This window comes from Trachinotus anak, unplaced genomic scaffold (genome assembly GCF_046630095.1).
Source record: "Trachinotus anak isolate AG129_WGS33_773 ecotype Australia unplaced genomic scaffold, CSIRO_AGI_Tana_v1 ptg000003l, whole genome shotgun sequence".
Classification (NCBI taxonomy): Eukaryota; Metazoa; Chordata; class Actinopteri; order Carangiformes; family Carangidae; genus Trachinotus; species Trachinotus anak.
Window position 1 is genome coordinate 19,455,338 of NW_027273854.1, and position 23,885 is coordinate 19,479,222.

Here is a 23,885-nt window from a genome sequence, read left to right on the forward strand (position 1 = left end):
CAAGTTTTCTCTCATCCGGTCTGGGCAGGTCAGTCTCACTTGGTATGCCTAGACATTGCCCCCTGGTGGCATAACTTTGCTACTACCATTCTGCCCCCTGTGAGGTTGAGGCTCCAGTTTGCAGCAGGTGCCTGGAGGCATGGCACTGATTCTGGTTGGGAGAGTAATTGGCCTTGGGTATGCCATCTGTGCAGATTGTGTGTGGGAGAAGCAAAGGTGGTGTGAAACTATTACAAACAAATCCAGGTTTTAACAGATGAACCTTTTATTGGTAGCAAGAATGTATATAAAAAAACATTAACATATCTGTTATTGAAAAGAGGTATACCTTGTATTCCTCATATATTTCTATGTACACAGGACACATCTATTGTTTTTGGTGCAGCACAGCATCCAGCAACTGTAACTCTGAATATGAAGATGTTAATCAGTGATGGCACAAGCCTCCCACAGTGCTGACAGGTCTCCTGTCCTATCTTCCTCCTGTCTTGTCTCATCTCATCTAATCTTCTCTCCTCTGCTTTTTTTTTTTTGCTCCTCTCTTCTCATTCCTTCTCCTTTCATTCTCCCTCTCTACCGTTCACAGATGCCTCTGCTCTGCTCAGCAGTTTGGCACCCTCAGAGTGGCAGTTTCACGCCTCCTCTAGCTAGCACACAGTGTGCACACCCCACACACACACCAGCATAAAGATTCACTTCCGCTAAGTATTTATGATGTGGATTTCCCGCCAGCAGAAACATGGACTATCAGGACCCATCCAGCCTTGATGATGAAACTCCAGCAGATGAGTCATCCTGCTGAGTCTTTTCTTTCTTCTCTTTGGGATGGAGGATTTTACATCCTACTGACAGATTTGGAATAACATTTCCTATAACACTACGCAGAAATATTTACATTTGCAAAAGAAAATGAAACATAGAAAAACATATTTTTGTGCCAAGTACTTGAAGTACAGAATAGTGCAGGAGCTGGGTCATCCTCAGCTTTGGCCTTGGTATCAGTTTCATCAGACAGGAAATGAATGTGGTTTTAATCATGTCCATAATATTCATCATAAGGTTCCCTGTAGTTGGTGGTCTGAGGGCGAGGAATGGTGTAATCTTTGTCAGTGTCAATTTCCTGAAACACACACACACATAATCACACATTCATCATGTCATTGCAATTAATACCCATGATAAACCTTGCTTTCATTAACCTTACAAAATAAGTTAGCTATAATTGCCTCCAGTCGTAAAAGGTCACAGTGTTTAATTGCACAGTATGTGGAGTCAGATTGTTAATCCTAATGGATATTACTCACTGTCATGGAGAATCCAGACTCGTAGGGTGACCGCAGCGATGGCTCGGCTCTCCTGCCTGAAGGGAGACACAAGATACACTTCGCTAATTTTCGGTTCATTATATACTGTTCATCATAAAGGCCCAGATGAAAGCTGAGCTTACTGATAGCTTTGTTTTTTGATACAGGCTAATATACATTATGTCATTCAATAAATCTGGAATAGATGTCCAGACTCAGCCATGATAATGTTTCTGTTTTCTTGACACTGTACAGATTTTTTCCTGAATTTCTTTTGTACAAGAAGTGAACAAGAAAGGTCTTAAAAGGTCTTCTTTAAAGGTCTTTAATTATTCAATATGATAGACTTAGAGGTGTGTTATTAAGCCTTACTTGTTCTGGTATAACCACTGGCTAATGGCAGCTAACACTAGCTAATGTTAGCAAACTTGGCCGATATAGCTGTGTAACTGACATTTGTCTCTTGCTTACTTCCTGACTCTTCTCAGGTTGTGCTAGCTTGCTGCCATACTCCTGTGCTACAGTTTTATCCTTGACCATTAATTCCATTACTGTCACTTGCAGCCACAGAAGCTGCGGTTCAGATAAAGTTTTGTGATCTTGCTTCAACGTCATTGTCTCAGAATTTAAAAAAATGCTACTACATGGGTCATACTCCCGTTAGGTTGTATTAACAAGACTGACTTTAAAAGTTCCTTTATTGGTCAGTCAACAGAAAATGAATCTGCAACTTTTCCCAGCATTGATTAATTATATAAGCAATTAAAAAAAAAAAAAAAAAAGTAAATAAAGAAAATATTTGTGGTTTGAGTGATTAGTTCTTTATGGTAGTAAAGTGAATATCTTGGTTTTGGACCATTCATTGGACAAAAAAAAATGTGAAGAAGTCAAATTGGGGTTTCATATGTGATTTTATTTTGTGATATTTTGTAGACCAAAACAGTTGACTAATTGAGATAATAATTGGCAGGGAAAGTAATTGTTAGTTACTGACACAATTATCGTTGTCTATCTTTGCTCTAAGCATAATTCACAATCTTTCAATTAGGCTGCAGTCAATTTTTGGCTAATGAGGACAGCTTCTCACCTCTCCTGTTCTCGCCATCAGTCTCAAAGCTTCCGTTTTCTTTTCCTTCCTTCTGACTGCCCAGCCCTGGGATATCAGCACTGGGGCTAGTCCAGCCAGCGAAGCTCAAAGGGACATCCTTGGACTTGGCCTCCCCCCTGCAGAGGAAGGCAACCTGGGATAACCCATGCCCCATCAGTAACACCCAGCCATTGGCCACCAGTGCGATGCAAAGCACTGGGTCATCCCATCGTGGCCGGTGGCCCAACTCAGGGTTTCCCTTGGTGAGCATAGTGATCCATACAACCCAGATGCAAGCGGACAACAGCATTGTGAGGAAAATCATGGTGGCCTGTACCCTCCCCTGCTGGTTGATGGGCCCTGTGTAGCTGTAGCTGTATGTGGAGCAGGAGCGGCACAGGAAGTGCAGGCTGAGGATTAAGCTGATAGCCAGGAGGCACAACACGTAGATCTGCAGCATGGCAAATTCCTCCTGGCTGTACGCGCAGGGCTTCTTTTCTCGGACCAACACGAGGATCAGCCACTGTGTGGAGATGATAACCTGCACAATGAAGAGCCCTAAGGCCACGGCTGGTTCTCCCCAGCCCCGGGTAGCAGCGAAACCCAGCAGGGCAAGACAGCGAGCCAGCAGGCAGGAGAAGGCCAAGGAGAAGAGCACGCTGAAGAGGAAGATCCTTGTGGGGCAGGTCTGAGGGGTGAGATTGATGATGAAGGCGAAGGTGATGGCAAAAATCCCCGCTGTGGCCAACAAGAACATGGACATGCAGGCCACTGTGCCTCCAATACTGCTGCGATGGTTCTTGGATGAGACACAGATCCAGAGGGACCAGAACAGCAGGCCTAAGAGAAGACCCATGCTGAACAGGAAGCCTGAAGAGGCCAAGGTCTCCAGTACAATTCCCCATGCTGCACGACGGTCGCACAGGTACCTGTAGATGGGGTGCAGTCCTTTGCCGCAGCCTGGCACACCCTTCAGGGAAGTATCATTTGAAGAAGGAAAGGCAGTAGTTGAAGTGTTGACTGTTGGACTGGTTGAGGTGCTGTTGTTTAACTGGCAGTGACACGTGAGAGGAACATAGAAGAGGAGGAGGAGGGGGAAAAGGGATTTGTGCTTTTCAGATAAAAAGGCCATGCTCATTTTAGAAATCCACGTGGGGAGTCAGTCCTTCCTTTGAACCGTCCTTTGATATGGCAGGTCTCTCCTGAAACAAACAACATGTCAGCACAAACTATTCAAGTGTTGCTAAACACACTAACGTTGTGTTGACTGAGGATGGATGAAATGGGAGACAGGATAACACAAAGGTCAAAGCATGGAAAGAGAAAGAAGGTGAGAGAGGTTTGACAGCGAGAGGGAAGAGAACAGGAGGAGGGAGTTTATAAACATGCCAGAACAAGGCAGAGAAGTGTGTGAGCCAAAGCTAAGAGTGGAGGAACAAACAACTGCAACATGGAGCCGAGGTTTGGGCAGAACAGCAGACATGAAAGGCAACTACTGTTGTAGACAGAGATAACTGTGCACATGGGGATTGTGGTTTATACACAGCTCAGATTGCAGGTGAGAGACACGGTCAAAGATATTCACTCCTGATAGCTGACTGTCACTTCCTCCAGGCTGTCACAGAGCCTTTGTTTCGGCCGCAGAGATTCAAAGATGACCTTTTGCAGGTTTATCACACATTAAATATGACCCAGGTCCTCAACGTTGCCCTAACACTGACCTTCATAAATGTCATCGGTCGGGAGATCATAAAGTAGGAGAAAGATTTGTGAAACAATGGCCACACCCAATTTTAGGAGATTATTTCAGTCTTGATATCAGTGCATGGAGGTTTTTGATCAGCTGATTTGAATATGAGGCTCCGAACATGATTTTTGTATAACTTTAATAGCTGTTATGAAACCATGGTTGATAAGATAAAGGGCAATATGAGGAAAATATCTATATATGTTTTGTGACTATGACTTAAACCATTAAAGCCTCACCTCACAATAAGAGGCCATCTCCTAAACAATCTGAAAAAAACCCCTCTGTAATACAAAAAAAAGTGCCACTTACCTTTAATCCTTTGGGATTTGAGTCTAAACAATGGTCCTGATTTCTCCTCTTAACCTCAAACCAAAAGTCTTGATTTGAAATGTGGATACAAATGTTCCAATAATGTCTTTGTTTGTGAAGAAGCCGCCTCTAATTGTGTAGCCGTGCACCTTCTACCCCGATGATGGGCCCATGTCGCTAGCAGCCTTGAGGTAACAGGACGAACGCAAGATGAGGAGGAGGTGGAAACAATGGAGCCACTCAGGTCTGAAGCCACTGGGCGAGAGAGTCGCATCAACAAGTTGGGTAAGAGCAGACAAACCTGCACGCTATACATACTCATACTTTCCTTTTTAGACCCCTCCTGTTTTTCTTTCTCTCAGTGTCCCTCCCTTAATAGGTGGGGCTCACACACCTGGAGGTGATCATCCACACAAACGCACACAGGGAGGGAAAGTTCACGCCTCCATATTCATGAACCCCATTTCCTATAAGAATTTGCATCAGTTTCTACATAACATGCACATTTTGTCTGAATCAACCAGTGTCTGGAGCACATTTGAGATGTTCTGTCATGTGAAACAAATGCTCAGAAGGGGTGAGGAGCAGGTTGTCGTAAGGGAGGGAGTTAAGATGAGTCCAACTGACTCATCCCAGTCTCACCAGGACCCAGAACAGGACCAGCCGTCACCTTAGTTACTAGCAAATCACAGCAACAACAAATTGAAATCAGTGGGTTGGCCACAGGGGGAGTTGCGTCAAGAATAGTGAGTGATTTCTAACTGTTGTCTTTTACAAGCCCATACGTAACTCTTCAGCTCATGCCTGTACAAGTGCAGAGTATAGGGTGTGTTCAGTTGAATCTTAAGCCTCTCCTCAGCTCTAAATTCACTCTTGTGAGGTAAAACCCAGAGGGACGGAGCCTTATCTTTTCAATCATAAAGTTTATGTGTTGCATTGTGTATATTATAATAACATAAGCTTCTATCTACTGAATATTTCAAAAGCACTAAAACCTAAAGTCTCCCTGGTTCCAGAGTACAATTCAAGCATGACAGGAATCATTCATGTCCAGACCATTAGATCATTATGTTGAAGAGAAATGCTGGCAGATGCCATGTGCTAGTGTTTGTTTGGCGAATGTCTTAGTTAAGGTCTTATTTTTCGGGGGGCAGCATGACTCTGTGGATGACAATGTGGTCTGTTGTCAGTCAGTCACCATTTGAATTTTATACAAACCCAAATCCAGGTGTCACTACAGACCAGACATTGACTCTTGATCAGTGATTTTGATTCATTCCTGTTTTTTTTAACTCATCGAGACATCGTGACACTCAAGCCCAGAGTGTCTCAAGCTTAGATTGAAACGATTATTCAAGCTTTTATTTTGTCCCGTCTTGCCGACTATAACTTCCCTCTTCAGCTGCCAACTTACCAAAACATCCCTGCAAAATTCTGCTGCCAAGCTTTTGACTCGCTCATCAAAAAGGTCACACGTGACACTGATCTTGCTCTTCACCAGCTCCTCATCAAATTCAATTCAATTCATTCATTAAAGATTAGTGTAATCACTTCCAGAGCTCTGCACGGTCTGACACCTGCCTACATTAGAGAGCTGCTGCAGCCCTTTGTCAACAGTCTGAGGTCGTATGATCAGGGTTTAGTTTGGTTGCCTCAGGCTCCAGGCTTAAAAGTAAAAGAAACTGTGCTTTTGAGGTTGTGGCCTAAACTCCTGTTAATATCCTGTATATAATGTATGTACTATGTCCATTAGTAGAAAATTATTATATTAAATATATTATAGAATATTTATTTTCAACAGGGGAGCATGATATAAAGCTTAGGATCTGCTGCTTGAATATAGTCAGGTATTCACTTCACAGCACCAGCAGATGAGCAGATCATGGTTTTTCTTGTGAGAGGAAAAAAACCTTTTCTTGTTAGATGACATTTGCAAAAGCAAGCACCGCCGTTTGTTTCATGTCTCCAACAAAGACCCTTGTGGGGGTGTGATGATTTCAAGAAGCCTTAAAATTAGCGTAATTATTATTAGATGTACACAGATAGCACTGTGGTTAAAAGGGATCTGTTTGTATTAGACTGATGGAAAACTGCTGTTTCTCATCCAAGGTCCTTATTAGATATCATTATATCATTATTTCTCTCTAGCATGCTTTTACTTGTAATTTATTTGAATTTATTAGGTGTTTCAGAAGAAAGAGAGGGACATGATTACTGAAAATAAACACATTTTACTCGAGCTATCAGGACATACCAGTTCACAGTACATTTTCTGTGTTATTATGCTTGCAACACAAAACATACAGTATATGCCTTTTTTTTTCTCTAAGGAGGGACGTGGGTTCAGATAGCAGCAAGGAGAGAGAGAGAGATGGAGAGTGGGATAAAAGGGAGTTCCTCCTCCGTGATCATCTGAAAGTGCATTGTAGTTTTCACCATTACAGCATATTGCACCCTCTCCTTGCAGCTCTTGGTGTTCACAGTAACCTTGTGCACAAGGAGTAGAAAATACAATGCAAAATAAAAGAGGAAGGAAAGTATAAAAGGTAAGATAAAAAGGTAAAAAGGTTCAACGCTGAGAGCAAAATATTTACATTTATATAGACAGCTAGAAGCAAATACAAGCTAGTATTAACTAGTGTTTTGCTCGCGTCCATTGCCGTGGGTGAGGAGTGGCAGAGGGGGAGAGGGGAAATAAGGAAAGAGGAGGGAGGGGAAGTGAGTAAACAACTATTGTAGAGGGATGAAGGGGAAGGGAATAAGGTATGAGGAGTTATTTTTCTCGTCTTCTCATTTCAAGTATATATACTGTAAACAGTATTATATGATAATAATAATAATAATAATAATATAAAAATAAGAAAATCATTATGCTCTCCCTCCACTCAGTGGAGGAAAGCAAGAGGTAGATAGACGAGAGGACATTAGGGGGGTTGCTGGCAGCCTTATCATGACGTGCCGAGCTGAGAAGGAGAGAAGGCAGGGAGGCAGAGAGGATTAGACAGAGGAGAGGAACAAACAGGCAAGGAAGGCAGGAGGCAGCAGGTTTAAATGATCCCGTATTTGGCCAAGTCGCTGAGCTCCATGTCGCCGAAGGCTTCCCATGGGCACACCACTGTGATGTCTGTGCCAAGACCTTCCATGCCAGGGATATCGTCACCAAAGCTGGAAAAGAGAAGACAGAGTCAGGCAGTGGCCACTGTCCAAGTGTAGAAACAGATTTGACTGTGTGCATCAATAAATATATATATGAATGTAATGTAAAAAGCTTTTTTACCCCCTCTGGCCTGGTTTGGGGGCCTTGCTCTTGAATGTACGAGTCTGCCTCTGCTTGAACTTGGGTGGTCCCTTCTTGGGTGTAGTGGGGCCAGTGGCTGCACCAGGGGCCAGGGCGCTTCCTGCAGGGGGGCTGGCGTTCATTTCTGATGAGATTCTCTAACACACAGACAACACACATTTTTGAACATGTGTCATCAGATAAGCATTTCGTCAGAGATCTTTCCTCTGCTGCCTGCTCTTTTGTCCTCTGCCCCTCTCTCTGCTGCCCTCTGTTAATCCTGTTCACTTCCAGCTCTCACTGCCCATTAGTGGGGATTAGGCAGATTAAGTTAAACAGCCAGATTAGCTCTAATCCCGCTCCGTTCCACAGAGGACTAATTGCCCTTCTTGAACACAACACAGCAACAGGGGATGTCATGTGCAATGAGAAAACAACCTCTTTTCTTAACCTGAAACTTTAATATCAGCTCTTCAGCTAAACTTAGATAACAAACTTTAAGAAACTAAATTATAAACCACTGCAGTGACATCATCTGTGTGTTTTTGTTTATATTTTTGAAGTTTGACTTAGGACTAACTGAAATAGGCGGCATCAACCAGTAAGTCCTGTCTGTCTTGTCCTCGTCTCAAACCAGATCCTGAACAGTATCCTGTCTAATCTCTACTTCTCACCCCTCCTTCCTCTGACTGCTGACACTGCTAATCCTGTTAAGGTAGTTTGACAGAGGTGGAGAACACCCCAGTTTGACACGTTATGTAACTCAAATAGATGCGCCACCTGCATCAGCACCAGCAGATCTACACTGCCTGTGGATGGGGTTTACAGAGACTCTCCTCAGCTGACGGTCTTTGTGCTCTCGTGTTTAGAGATCTGAGAAGCTGCGACAGAGCTGTGCAGTGGAGAATCCGCCCTGCGTGTTATCAGCCATCTGTTGCTGTGATTGTTGCCCCTAAAGTTAATCCTCTTTACAGTGGGCATTAGAAAATACCCACACCTGTTCTGTTCTTTAGGTGTCTATTCATATCTTTTGGCAAGACTTGTTTATTTAAACTATTGCATATCTGAACTTGACCATATCTGTCCTGCAACTTATAATTATTTATTATTTTTTAAATCCTTTTTTAGATTTTGAAATTGTAACTTGGATAAGCTTTCATAGCTTTCAGTTAGTACAAGGCTGTGTACAAACTTCTTGCTCAAGTCACTCAAGCTGTTCCTTGTATCAGGCTATAATTTTAATTGCACTGCACAAATGCTGAATGAAAGCCAGCTTCATCATCAGAGTCTAAGTCATCCTCATCTGTCTTCTCCCATTTTCTCCTGTTAATTATCCACTAGTTCAGCGCTGCCATGACCCATTTCATCTATAAACAAATCACAAGTTGTGTCTAATACAAAACCAGCACCATTGTAAAAACTGTAGTAGCAGTTTCATCAGTAAGTCAAGTCAATAAGGCTGTAGCAGCAGCAGAGTTAGTTCTCACCTGTAGTCACAGATATCCCAAGAGGCTGCTGCTCAGAGCTGCTTCTTTCTTCTGCTTGAGTTTGTGAAGATTTACCGTCCATGCTGTGCTTTTATATCTTCATCTGTAATCCCCACTACCTCCTCTTTCCAGTCACATGGTCACTGGAAAAGGTCAGCCAAACTTCTCCCTCGAGCCAGCATCCTCTGCCCGCCCCCCCCCCCCCCCCCCCCCCCCCCCCCCCCAACCCCCGCCCGGCCTAACTCCAAGTGTCCTTGTTCCCATCACTCCACCCACCGCTGCCCTCCCTAGACAGTGTAGACGGTGTCAAAGATCAATCTAGAAGGATTTTACCGAGCTTATCCCTCTAAATCTCAGCCTGTCCACATCTATAGCCGTGCCGTGAGGCGATGACCTGCTGCTCGTGTTTCAGGTCCATGTGAGATGCTGCTCTCACATGCACCGTGTTGTTCACTGATGATTCTTTGTGGCTGCTGGTAAACAATGGTCAAACTGACCTTGTAGAAATGTGTTTATTTCAAACATCCATTTAGAAACAAAACTACATTTGTAATTTAAAAAAAAGACACAATTTCTTATGAATTTAAATTAGATTAAAAAAAAAAACAACCTCAATAATAATAGCTTCTTCTTTCTGTAATAGAAGTTGCATGTTTGACTTGTGAGTCAGAGGAGAACAGTACTGTAGCACTTCAATCTTAGAAAGACATTTTAAAACAATCCAGTTAATTCAGGTTCTGCCTCTGGGCCTAAAGGCCAGGCTTGTTAGATGTTAACTTGTTAGACTGCTATACATCAAAGTGTAAATAAATTCCCTCATGTGTTGTTAACTATATATGAGGTGTCAAATGACATAAAGGGTGTGAAATCAGAACAGAGAGCTGCCTTTGGTTTTAAGATTGGAACTTGATTGTGTTGCATCTGCAGCCTGAAAAAAAACCATTTTCAAACATCACATTTTCGTGTTCACTTTAAGCTTTAAGCTTTAGAGTATTTCTTCTAAATTAGAGTTAATTACATGCCTATTTGTAACTTCACAGCATGGGTTTGGCAACTGCAGCCAGTGTGTGGGGAGTGGTATAGTAATTAAACTGCTAAACCAGTTACATATAGATTGAAATGGGCCTCACATGATCTGTACTTGACATCCTACATGAGGAAAATTAAAAATCAAAGTTCTTTATCTTCACTGGTGTAAAACAATGATATAGTTTGGATTCACATGTGGAAAAGGTTGAACTCAAGGGAGGATCCTGGATTAGTCCGCTTGGAAGTGTGACAAATACTGAGAGAAAGCCATGACACAACCACAGAGCACTGAAGGGAAGTTTTTGCCATTTTGTCTGTTCATCGTGCTGTGACTGTACACCAGACATGTTGGTCAAGATTTGCTGTGTTCTGTTTGCTGTGTAAGAAGAAATTTTACTCTAGATTAATCGCATTATGCAATCATCCATTTTTTTTTTTTTTTTTTTACAGATTTTAATACCAACCCCTCCAGAGTTGTTATTGTCATCACCATCAACCCTAATCTTCAATGATGCTGAGATTACCAAAGCAGAAAGAAAACAAATTGATTTTTGAAATACAAAAATCAATAATAAAAACAATTACATCCAAAGACAATAAGATTTAAAAGCATATTTCTAAACTGATATACAACATCTAAGGACTTAAGGGTGATGACAGTGTTGACATTTCTGACATCTTTGGATTGTAGTTATGATTTATATTATTAGATTGATAGTGTTAGTTCCTTCTTTCACTCTTTTGTTCTTTTTTTCATTCATTTATTTTTTGGCTTATTTGGTATTCTGTTGTATTCTACCTTGAATTCTTACCTGATATATTTTTTATTCTATATAATTTCAAGGGAGACAAAGCAGCGTCACACTGGTCTACAGTCATGCTAGTGGCTCTGTAAGACTGCATTTAGGCAAGGTGTTTGTTTTTAGCTAAATGTTAATGTCGGCATGCTAATATGCTCACACTGCCAATGCTAACATGCTAATCAAAGATTGATTATAGTCTTTAAAAAAAGGGGGATTTATTATGTCATATATGGGTTTGGAATCTGGGTTGATCACATCCTGTACATTCATGGGGTTTTGAGGGCAGTTTTCAAGAGTAGGGCAACACAGGCGCCTGGTCTCTAAAGGAGGACAGGACAGTGGCTAAGCCTCTTTAACAGTATGTAGGCTGGAGATAGGAAGGAGCTGGCCTCTTTAACAACCCAGGCTGCAATTCTGCTCTACGTCATGTAAGCACTGGATTCACAGTCTATAGGTTGGTTACCACAGTGAGTAACAGGTCTGTCTCACTCAGGTCAAATCTAGTAGTGCTGGGTCAGGTACTGAAAATCTGATGTGTATGTTGCAAGTGCATCTGTAAAAATCTGAAGAAACAGTGAAGCATAATGCAGACTCCTGACACTGTCAAATCAGTCAGCGCTCTCATATCAACAGGTGGTGTGAGCAAACGTCCAGAAATGCTCATGTAATTACAGTTAACTCACATAAGCCTGTTTATCTGTGGACTCTTTAAATTATGCTGGCAGATAAATAGAAAACTACTCCTTAGTTAAAACTAATAGCAGTGAACTGGGCTGAACTGATCAGCGCAGTGTTGACATCTCTGGATTGTGGGTCAATATGTCAATCTTAGAACCCACTCCTCTTCTGTCTCCTTAGGCAACTAATTAGATTAACATAGGGAATTAATATAGAAAAATAGCACTGGGGCAGCAATATGATGCAAGACTTTATATTAAAGGGGCACTGTGCAGTTTATGTGTAATGCGTTCAACTTCAGAGGCAGTATTTTTTAGCTTGTCAAATTTATGTGAACATCCCCTAAGTATGACTTCAGTGTACAACTCTCTTCTTTCATGAACCTCATGAATTCCTGTGTGTGTGTTTTCAGGAGCTTTCTGCTTTTAGAAGCACCATATACAATGCTGGCATACAGTACATATGATGTATGGGATATATAGAAGTTTACCTCCAGCCCTGCAAAAAGGTCAAAGAAACCATGAGTGACTATTCTCGGCATATGAACACACCTTTTCTTTTTTGATATAAAAAAGAGTGTAGACAGGACTGAGCCACAGTCTCTAGTGTCACTCTCAACTCACATGCTGAACCATCACTTTGTGTCTAAGACAAATTTATAAATTTAAATTCCAAACCTTCTTATATTTATATAAGAGTTATCTTCCCCCAAAAATAGCAAAATGTGACCATAAGCACAAACAGTTTGAAGTATTTTCCTAAAAGATAGAATTAGGGAAGAGGCACCAAACGCATTAATATTCACTTTGCTTCCAGTCAACTTTTTATTAGGCTTTACTTTTCAAGGCTTACATTTAAACTTTATTCCCAGCAGCCTTGTGTGGCCAAATAATGACTCCCATCCACAGTTTGGTTGAGTTTTTGTGATAACTGTAACAGAAATGGTCTTAATAAAGATAACTCTACTAAAGTATGGGACATTGCATAAAACATTGGACACTGGAGGAAATGACATTGTCAGAGCACACAGGTATGTATGGTGTATGGTAAAGCAGAGACGTAGATTACACTGGAGGAGTGGTTCAAGATCTTTTGATGGATGTTTACATACTTTTTCTATCATGAAAACTTGTCAACATTGGAACCTTTTTGAAGACAGGAACTGTAAAGTTTTAACAGCCACCTTTCAAGCTTTCAAAGAGTGAATGTTTAGGTATCAGTTTAAATTTGTGTAAAATGTAGTGCCTGGACTAATAATAGTCTTGTGCATGAACCACATGCATTTTGCCATGTCATAACATGTCTGCCTCATATGAATAGGGGCAAAGAGCTCAGACTGTCTGGTTTGCTGGTGAATATGAGGTCAGATGGTGGTGGACCAGTATTAGTGTTGACAGTTCTAGACTGTGTTCAGAGAGCAAGGCACAGCAGAACAGCCTACTTTACACAGACGATGCTTCCTAATCCTAATCCCATTTGCTGATGCTGGTCATTGATAGCAATATTGACCTCTGACCTCAGATGCACATTCATACACTAAATCATGGCCCCTAACCTTTTTCCTAACCTTTCAGATTAACTCAGTGCCCCTTCATCAACACCACCGGTCATGTTCGAAATATGTCCATTTGAATTAACTGGATGTTAACACTATTAACCATATGAAAGTGGATATTGTTAAAATATTTTTGTTATACAGTTGAACTGTTGGGGTGCACTGTTAAAGTTTGCTTTCTTACCACTAGTGACAGAAGCTAGATGTCTTATCAACTATCTCATCCATAACCTTAACTATTTAGATCATGAAACACAGCTGGGGCTTCTGCGACTGATCGTATCTCAGGGAAGAAGTTCTTCGTTGCAATTTGGAATCATGCGTCAAGAAAATGTGATTCACCTTCCGGAGTTGCACAGGGAAGTTGTCCTGGTCCACTTCTTTTCTCAATGTATATGCTCCCTTTAGGTGGCATCATTAGGGAGTAAGAACTACATTTTCACAGTTATGATGAGGACAAGCAGCTGTATATTTCACTTGATAATGTCCTTTGCACTCAGACCATTGGTATGGCAGTGGTAAAAAAATAAATGACCAACAGCCTCTTGAAACTAAATGAAGACAAAACTGAAATACTTTTGGTTGAGATCCACTGTCTTGTAAACTTGGGCATCTGGCACCTTTAATCAAATCAGGAGTAACATGTCCAAGCATTATTAAATTAAATTAAATTAAATTAAATTAAATTTTACTCCACACACAAAGAAGGTGACCAAAACAGCTTTTTATCATTTAATAGATTCGATTATTGCAGTGATCTTTTTACTGGTCTTCCAAAGCAGTCAATTGACAGACTTCAGCTTATTTCACAACTGTGACTCTAGTCTAAAACAAGGAAGAGAGCATATTACCCTGGTTTAAGCTACATTCCACTGGCTCCCATTATCTTTTAGAATAGATTTTAAGGTCATTTTACTTGTTTTTAAAGCTCTTAATGGTTTGGCACTGGCTTACATTGCAGATTCTCTGTTGTTTTATAATCCGTCACAAGCTCTTAGATCTTCTATTTCCAGGTTTTTAAATGCACATAATTTTAGACACACAAGCAGTGCAGCATTTTTTAATTATGCTCCAAAACTATGAAATAACCTGCCAAGAGCTATAAGAGATGTGGGCTCTGTGAGCATTTTTAATGACAGCTGAAAACCTATTAATTTAACTTGGCTTTTTCTTACTGGTTCCTGTTTTTATTTTCATTCACATATTTTATCGTCTACTGTCTTTGTATTTTCTAATTTCATTGTCCTTCTATTTCCCTTATTTTATTGTCCTATTCCATTTTTTATTGTAAAGCACTTTGAGCTACATCTCTTGTATGAGAAATGCTCTATCAACAAAGGTCATCATTATTATTATTATTATTATCAATTAATTTTTGTAATTTAACCATCTATAAATTCCTTTTAGCTGAACAGTTTCACTTTTGTACTCGTTGCTTTTAGCTAACTATTTCAACTGTTTATCACTTACTTTTAGCTAACTGCTTAAAACTCATGCTAGCATGCTAATCAGTTCTCCTGCACTCTCAGTTTCAACACCTGGTGTTCAAGTGTCACAGCTGATTCATTATAAGGATTTCACTGTATTTAATTTTGATAAAAAATCATTCAATTCTTTTTTTAATTAGTTGAGCTACTGCACAGTTCTTCCATATACTCCTTCACAACTTCTGTGATAGTCCCTGGGGTACAAGCAAGTGGCAACCCACCGTGACGTCACCCATTGGTTTGCAAATTGCTGTTTTGAAGCCTCGAGTTTGCAATTTGGCCGCCGCCATCTTGATTTTTTGAAACCAGAAGAAACCATATTTGGGGTGGGGCTGACCTGAGAGCCAAGGTCACTATGCCCACCCACCTAAACTGTCGACCTGACAATGGCATCAATCTTTTGGCTACGCAGTGCTGCTGAATCGGAAGTAATTTTCCATAAGTCGAGGTAAACTTTATTACGAAGTGTTAAAGTACTTTTAATAGTTAATAGTTAAAAGGGACTGCTCTTGATTGACAAGCCAAAATGTGTCAATCATACGTCTATTTTAAATTAAATGGGACTATAATTTAAAAAATGAACATGTTGTATTGAAGAAGACTTGAAACTAGCGATTGAGACCATAAACTCGTTATGAAAACGTTTACTGGGGTCATAAACCAAGTGAGAAGTAGGGTCATTCTCTCATAGACTTCCATACAATCGGACTTCTTTTTACAACCAGTGGTGTCGCCCCCTGATGGTCATTTGATAGAATGCAGGTTTAAGGCACTTCCGCATTGGCTTCATTTTCCGGAGCCGGCGTCGACGTCCATTTTTATATACAGTCTATGGGTACAAGTACCCCTGGGTCACTGCGCTCTATGACAAGTATGGCTGCTTGTGGTCACATGCAACCATGCATGCACATTACATGAAGAGTTACACATACATACAATTACATACTCATTGCTTTTGTGTTTTAGCGGTCAAACTGCACAAAAATGTTGCTGCCTGTTCACTTTGTCCTCTGTATTGTCATCTTTAGAAAAAACTTTTCTTTTTCAACTCTAAAACAAAAAAAATTCAAGCCATTTTGCATTCAGGTCAGGCAGACTGATCCCCATAAGGAGCTTCTGTTCCACATGAGACATCACTGTGGCTCCATTGAGTTCAAAACACTGTAGCAAGGATATAAGATAGGAGCCTATCTCCAGTTGACTGGTTATCTGTGTGACTGTTTGATTCAGGGTGTTCTGACTGTTCCAGACTTATAAGTGAAGCTAATCAAGCTTTTTTTGTGTGTGTCAAGACTCTGCAACTTTGAGACAAAGAATCTGTATCATCACTTTCAGTCTATTCTTAAAACCTTTTCAAACTATTTCTGTTTCTGTATATCACTGTGCTGCCCTGTCTGTCATTCTATTTGATCTTCCAGATCTCTGATGTCTCTTCCATTTGCTGTGGCCTTGATGTCGACACGTTGTTTATTCTATTTTATATTGTATCTATTTTATATTGTGTACCTATTGTTTTCCTGATCTGTCATCTGCCACCTCTTTTCTGTCACTTGATTAAGATGTACTTTGTGACTGATTTCAGAGGCACCAGAGGCATAAATATATTATTCATAAAGAGATAACTATTGTTTTTGTTGTTGTAATAAAATTAGGCTAGATATCAAATCTTAAAAACACCCCTGCTTTGTGTTTTACAAAAGTCATTTTAATTCCAGTTCAGTCCCTTCTCCCCTCTGATTGAAATTCCAATGGCTCACAGAAATTCACTTCAAATGCAACTAATGATTTTTCTCATTCATGCAAACACATTATGCATTACCATTTCCTATCTGCCACGCGTCTTTAAGCTTTGAGGTGCAAAATCCCTTCAGTTTTAGTCCAAATCTTTTACTTTTATGGCTACTAGAAAATTCTTTCATATATGGATTTACCCGTAGTAAATATATTCCTTTGATTAACAGGATTTCTTTCCCTATACTTCATATTTCCATTTAAAAGCATTCCAATTCTTTAGTATCTCTCTGCTGTTGAATAAGCTTATGAAGAATATTTTGGTGTTTCTTGCAAGTCATCATATTGTAGTGTTGACTCATTAGCATAATGACTGATGTGGCAGTATACACTTTGTTTTCAGTGACTTGTGCGGTATAGTTTTAGCAGCTTGTTTCGCAGAATGGTTAAAATTATTATTCTCACCTTCTACACATCGATCACCGATGTAGTTTTCAGGAGGAAAAAGTGAATTTTATTTTTACTTTTTCTCTAAACAGCAACACTTTTTGTAATTACATTATCAAGTGGATAATTTGTCCTTTTTTACTGTACAAAAATCTTTTTCTCTTCTATTTTGGTTTCCATCCAGGGATGCAGGGAATTTCCCTTTGTGTGTCAGTGTTATGTAAGACTTTAAGAAGCCAGCGTGCTGAACTAATTGGACACTGGGAAGAATTCTCTGAAGGGCAGATTGACCTGAATCTCATTTCACTGGCTTACGTTGTTTGTCGTCATGAGTGTCTCTCAAAACATTTTCAGGAACTTTTTAAGTCTTGTTTCCCTCCTTTGCTGATCACAGGTTGTATTTTTCTTCCCTCTGCATCATTTCTTTGAGCATATTTGTCAGCATAGCAAGTATAAATCTCTAAGATTTTTGATTATCCAAATAAATTAAATATCATCTAAAAAAACATAAAGAGATATATGACCATGTGGCAATGAAATTAGTTGTAAATAAGTCAGTGCTGAGTTTTCTCCCCAGCAAGGGTTTTCGGTATGATTTCTGCTCTGAGGTGTCATGTCAAGGCACAAATGTCTCATCCATCAATATTCTGAAACTTTGCCTGCTGCAGGCTCCTATCCACATGAGGGTAAAGAAAATCAATCTTTCCTTTTGATTGTCAGTGTGCACCCATGCATTGTAGGTACAGCAAGAGTGTTATTCCCTATCTGGTACTTTGCCAAACCATCCCTGTCCCTGTCCTCTGAAACTCCTCAATGAGTCTCTAGAAATTTCGATTATAGTGCATAGATGCAAAACTTTATAGCAAGGTCCCCTCTGCCATAAAATCCTGTTGTTTTCCACCTTGCAGACTGAGGCGAACTGTGAGCTACATGTGTAGCAGCAAGTATGTAATTATTAATATGCCATATTTCATTTGAGGCAGGAAAGAAAACACTGTGCGAAGGAAAGAAAGGCAGCAGTGGACAGCCCAGCTATCTAGCAGCTATTATTGCAAAGTCAGAATATAAAACAGGAGAACAAACATTGAGATTCATGTTGCACAGAACATGCTGATTCCTATTTGCTGAAACCCGACCTTGTTATATCAGAAGCGAAAGCAAGGACAAAATAGGTGATTGTACTTATTTTTTTCTTCATGGGGAAAGTTGCACCTGACTGATTGTACGATGTCACTTCAAAACCCACCCCACCATTACTGTTTACAAAAGCTATAGAATTTTCTTGTATGTGTAGGCCGTACTGATGTGAGATCTGACACATTGGATGATTGGTTTGAATCTCAGTGAAGGGAAAGACTATTATTGGCTGAAAGTAAACACAGTATCACAGAAGCACAACAGTGAAAAGGGGTAGAGATGAGACCTGTAATGACCAACAAAGTAGACACCAAGCAGTGATGCAGACAGTTCTGCTTTTCTTTTTAACAGCTGTATAATCTTGACTGTGAGTACACAGTATTTGCTCATCAGTACCTTTAAAGGTTTCACAATTGCAAGCATGGTTGTTTTATACAGTTGGATTTTATCTGATGAGGGAACAGCAAACACAAGACACACACGACTGCATGACACAACAACAGTGCAGCTGCAAATTCTATCTACTTACATTGGGAGGTTTGATTATTATAGTAAAGCTTTTGATCACAGCCTGCAAATTACAGTGTAATTATTTAGCATACAGTCCATAAATAAAATATTAATCAGGTACCTATTGTACAAACAAACCTTTACAACAATTTAGGAAATGTGAAACAGTGCTGGTGTACAACAGACAGAGGAACAGACCATGCCACAGATTATGTTGCCAAATTCGATTCTAGCTGCAAAGCACTTTACAAAAACATCAGACTGAGGACGGGGCTCTGTGAGTGGTGAGTCTCACCTCATAGTGAATCACGCCGGCAGTCCCAGAACAACAAACTAACAGAGGGAACGAGACAGGAAGAGGATTAATTTGATCTTTTCTTTGTTTATATACGAATCTGAAATCATTTGCAGGAGGAGTGGGTATAGATTTCTTAGACTGCAAGAGCTAAATATCAACCATTCAACAAACATCAACCTTAATCGTCTGTCATCCTCATGACTACTTCAATTTGTTATCTTTAAAGCCTCCTGTGCATTTTTATACGACTTTAACCCCATAACTAATACCTGATCTGCTTTGATCATTACTTATATTTTAATTAGTCACTCCCTGAGGACTCAGCAGACTGTTGCTCAGCTGCAGGGAGAAACTATAAACATTTTTACATACATTACTGAGGTGCATCTGCACTGCACTAATGAGGTGTGAGAATTGTAAAAGGCCCGAGATTTGTTTTAAATCCTGCAGGGAGAGAGAAAATCACATGGACTGAGGATAAACTTGACCTGACTAGGGAAGCGTTTGGTTTTTCATCCTCCTGAAAAGCATAAACTCTCCCTTCACACTCTGGGATGCCCACGTAGTGATAGTAGTTGAGCCAACTGCTCAGAGTGGGTGTAGAGCAACAGAGAAAGGTCCAGAAAGACAGAGAAACCACAGCAGTGAAAGTGAGTTACAGTAGATTTGAAAGGGGATGGGCAGGTAGATTGGCTGAGGCTGAAAGAGAGAGCTACTGGAGCTGTAATCTGGGCTTTAAGGCTTCCATTGGTATTAAGGGATTTATTAGATTGGAGCAATTTCTCCTCAGAGGGAGAGACTAATTGGATATCACCAAATCAGAGAGCCTGACGTTGTCATGACACAGGGCAGGATAGCGGAGGAGGATGACGTTTGCGCTGGCTTGAAAGCATTGGAAACAGCATTAATAGCAATTGATAGAGGCTAATGATGCTGAGGCAACCCAGAAACAAATACACACTAGCACACATGCACGCATGCTCATATATGTTTCACTGTAACGCAAGTTCATGATTACACAACGCTTGCTTGCACACAGGCAAATGCAGACATGCACAGCATGCGTGTCAACAAACACACACCCTGAGGAAGGAACAGGGGGCAACATGTTCAGGGATTAATATGTGTGTCTGCTGTACGTTGGCATGCCCGACACGTCCGTGGTATGAATGCTTTTGCTGTAATTAGATTTCTCAGTGCCTGCCTATCACACAAATCTCAAGCAGAAGAGCAGCATTGCCTGCAAATCAGTCTACTATACTGCTATGAATAACAGAGAGGCAACCAAGAGGAGAAAAAAAGAGGTGGGTGCAAAAGGGCTAAACAGACAGAGAATGGATTTTGCACATCTGAATACGGGAAAGAGCGATAAAAGATTAAAGGAAGGGAGATGAATAGAGGAGAAATAAAGAAGTGAAAGGTTATTCAGTGCAGCAAGTCCTCAGAGGCATCCCTCCACTCCCGCTGAGGGGAAATTAGTCTTTTGAGCTGATGGGATGTGATTTTACATTCTGCAGTGGCACACGGTCATGTGTCAGTCTTATATCTTGTACAGCAATGTCACAGCTTTCCTGTAACTCTCTGCCTCGCCGTGTAATTTCACCCTGTACACATGTTTCCTGTATTTCCTCTCTGCCTGCAGACCTGATAAATGCTGCATTCATTGCTGGCTTGGAATGAAAAGGAATAAGACGGAAAAAAGGTATTTTATGAGCGCCTTTTTAAATTCCAGCAGCCGTGTATTTACCAGATAAAAAATAAGCTGGGAACAAATTAATGTGCGAGCTGATACTCTGGGTCTGTTTCATTACTTGACTGTCAGTGCTTTATATATGTTTAGCATGAGCACTGAATGTAGGAATTAATTAATTACTTATTTTACTGCTACACCCATCCAGAGAGCTTTAAACATGAACATCTGTGCACAGCAGTGGTGTTGTGTTCAAGATATTTTTCGATAAACACACACATTTAGGTGCCTATGTCTCTCTACTCGTTTTCCCTCTCATACACAAGAACACATGTAGGACAACATTCATACACATGCTTGGGTTGCTTAGATTAATGCATATTTATGTCTATATCTTTAATGTTGCCCACAAATTCACAATCTGTTCAGCTTTATTATTCGGTCCTGTGTGTGTACAAGGCAGGTTTCGCCCTTGGCTACCTAAACATCCCATTTCCAGCCCACAGTGTAGTAATGTACTCATTAATACTTAACTGAATCTATAACAATACGATACTGTGATTGCTGCTCTTAGGCAGTCATTAAACTCCAGGAAGCAGAGGAATACACATTATAGACCCTATATGTTGTGGGGGTTATAGATAGATAATAAAAAGGACATTATGCTGAGCATTTTAAAACAGGCTGGAGTCCGGTCCCTGAGGGTTTTTCTCTCAGCCTGGTATGATCGGAAATGTTATGCTCATGGGTTACTGAACAGGCCTACCAGGCAGGACCAGGGGCCCAAAGGACCTGGGGGTCCATAGACCAGGGCTTCTGTTTGAGGCGATTATTAACATTTCTTGTCGGAAAGTCAGAAATAAAAAATATATATGTAAAAATTATAGCACTCAGGTAAAAGTAGGGTTATCCTGATTGCGTCTTAAAAGTCTAGTCTGAATATTTGTAAACCAAATCCAATCCAGTATTTAGCAGAGAGCCTCTCTGAAGCTCCAGTTTGAACGAAATACTCAAGTTCAGCTGCAGATTTTCAACCAGCAGCAGCACCTGAGTGTCCTGCTTTGTATGCAAAGTGTCAGTGACGGAGACAAAGACTACAAAGAGATACAAGACAACTTCAGAGAGTTGCAAAATGACCAATAAGACATACAAAACAACTACAAAGAGACACAAAATGACCACAAATGTGCACAGAATGACAACAAACAACATCTTCACCTGCTGATTCACCACAATGTAGCTTTAAAAACCTGATAATAAAAAAAAAGTCAAACATGTCAAAATATATGAACACCAGTTCATCCTACAATGTGATTTTATTTTTTAAAAAAAACAGCTGCAAGAATTAAAGTTCAGTGTATCCATAGGGACGTTTAATTGTATATTCATGCAGTCTCTTAAATGGCTCAGACACAGCTCTGCTACAGCATATTTTGTTTCCTATGTACCACACTGATCTTAGACAGCCTCCTCTGCACCCAAATCCCAGCTGTAGGCATGTGGAGCCAAGGTGGAAGTTTCACTTTAGTCCCTCACCCACATACACACACACACACACACACACACACACACACACACACACACACACACACACACACACACACACACTGCTGCAATGTGCAGACATATAATAGCAAAGAAAGTTGGTGTGAGAAAGAAGTCCCACAGAAAAACAGAGGAGGAAGGAGAGACAGGCTGGGAGGAAAAGAGAGAAAGACAGAGCAGAACAAGAAAGTGGAGGAGAGAACAAGGGGAGTAAAGAAGAGAGGCTACAGCTCCCTGCAATGGTGAAGGGAGGTAAATCTTCAGACAGGGATCGGAGAGAGGAGAGAAAAGAGGAGAAGCGGTGAGGGAATAGCATTTTCCACCCCTCCCCAGTTACCACTGTCAGGGCTAATATCTCATTACTAGTCTTAGCTGGCGGCTCTCAGGCAGTCAGGGAGAGGTCAGGAAAGCTCCAGAGAGACAGATTAACAGTGCAGCTCTCATTGAACCTAATAGCATAAAAGTCCAGAGACATGGAGAGACTCAGAGGAGCGGAAGAGGAAGAGGTTTCAAGAGGAGATGCTTTCATATAACTAATTGTGGGAACTGAAGTACACGTAACACTCAATCAATATACCTATTCATACGTTGTTTGAAAATGAGCAGAGAATGTCTGGTATTTCATTTGCTTTGGCAGGAGAGGAGAGGAGAGGAGAGGAGAGAAGAGGAGAGGAGAGGAGAGGGGAGAAGAGGAGAGAAGAGCAGAGGAGAGCAGGGTGGATATATACAGGAAATGAAGCTTTAAGTGAGGATACAGCACTGACGAGACATCCTAGATCGCAAGCAGGAGAGGGAGAGAAACAAAGAGGCCCCCCCCCATCATACAGAATGAATTAACTCATTTATAAGCTACACCTATAGTAAAAAATATAGTTTATTTTTTTATTGTCTATATCTTATGCATACTTCAGTCTACAATGTGTCTCTTAAATAACATTGAAGGGAACAAAAATTGGGTTTGTTGCAGCATTGATTTTCCACAGTGAGGTCATCTCTTTTTCACACCTGCAGGGGGCAGATGAGTGTCACTCAGCAGAGCCCTGCTGTTCACTGGTGCAGCTTTCTGCAGATGAACTCAGCTACTCGGGTTTTTTCAGTCTGTGGCAGAGAAGGTGAGAGAAGACAGATCCCTATGGTTTCACATGGCTGTATATCTGACCACAGGTCAGCATCACACACACACTTCATGCATACCAGAGTTGGCTATGAATAAAGTATGTGGTTTTGTGGGTAGCACTCGTTGTGTGTAGACATCCACTCCTCTGCACACTATTATCTGGGCTTCAGATGCGGTGGACAGAGGCTGATGATTGTTGCTTTATACATTACACATTAGTGCAGATCATGACATGTTATATCCCACTGTTCAAACCTCAAACTGATTGTGGTTTACGACATTCTGTATGCTGTGTACAGTCTATGGTTTATGTTTTGATAACCGGTCACCAGTAATGTCTGGATTCTATCTTTGAGCTCCACTGGGTGATTTTTGACCACAAGGGGGCAGACAGTAACACGGGCATCTCACTGGTGTCTCTTTGTAAGTCTGAGTTTCAGCAACTTGTTCACTTTGGTTGTCTGCTATGTTGGATAGGGACTGTCAGTGTTCCTTAAGTTTCTGAAAGCCTTCACATCTAAAAGCTTTTGCTCTCATAACAGCAGTGTGTGAGATATAGGTAAATTCATATTCAACTGGTAGAGCCCATACAGAAATGTGATATATGATGTATGTCAACACTGATATTGCCATACACTGTATGT

At 40.7% G+C, this 23,885-nt stretch overlaps 2 protein-coding genes across 2 annotated transcripts; both read right to left on the bottom strand.

Moving 5' to 3' along the window:
- Positions 1–247: 247 nt before the first annotated feature.
- Positions 248–4,737, bottom strand: LOC139618485 (G-protein coupled receptor family C group 5 member D). The gene is made up of 4 exons (XM_071474435.1): positions 4,451–4,737; positions 2,392–3,593; positions 1,305–1,360; positions 248–1,120 (listed from the first exon to the last, which is right to left on the bottom strand). Exons 2-4 carry the CDS (start codon positions 3,527–3,529, stop codon positions 1,031–1,033), a joined length of 1,284 nt encoding a protein of 427 aa, XP_071330536.1. The 5' UTR covers positions 3,530–3,593; positions 4,451–4,737; the 3' UTR covers positions 248–1,030.
- Positions 4,738–6,665: 1,928 nt separating this feature from the next.
- On the bottom strand, positions 6,666–9,339 carry pde6hb (phosphodiesterase 6H, cGMP-specific, cone, gamma, paralog b). Its single transcript, XM_071474436.1, has 3 exons — positions 9,215–9,339; positions 7,728–7,885; positions 6,666–7,615 (listed from the first exon to the last, which is right to left on the bottom strand). Exons 2-3 carry the CDS (start codon positions 7,868–7,870, stop codon positions 7,498–7,500), a joined length of 261 nt encoding a protein of 86 aa, XP_071330537.1. The 5' UTR covers positions 7,871–7,885; positions 9,215–9,339; the 3' UTR covers positions 6,666–7,497.
- Between the last annotated feature and the right edge of the window lie 14,546 nt (positions 9,340–23,885).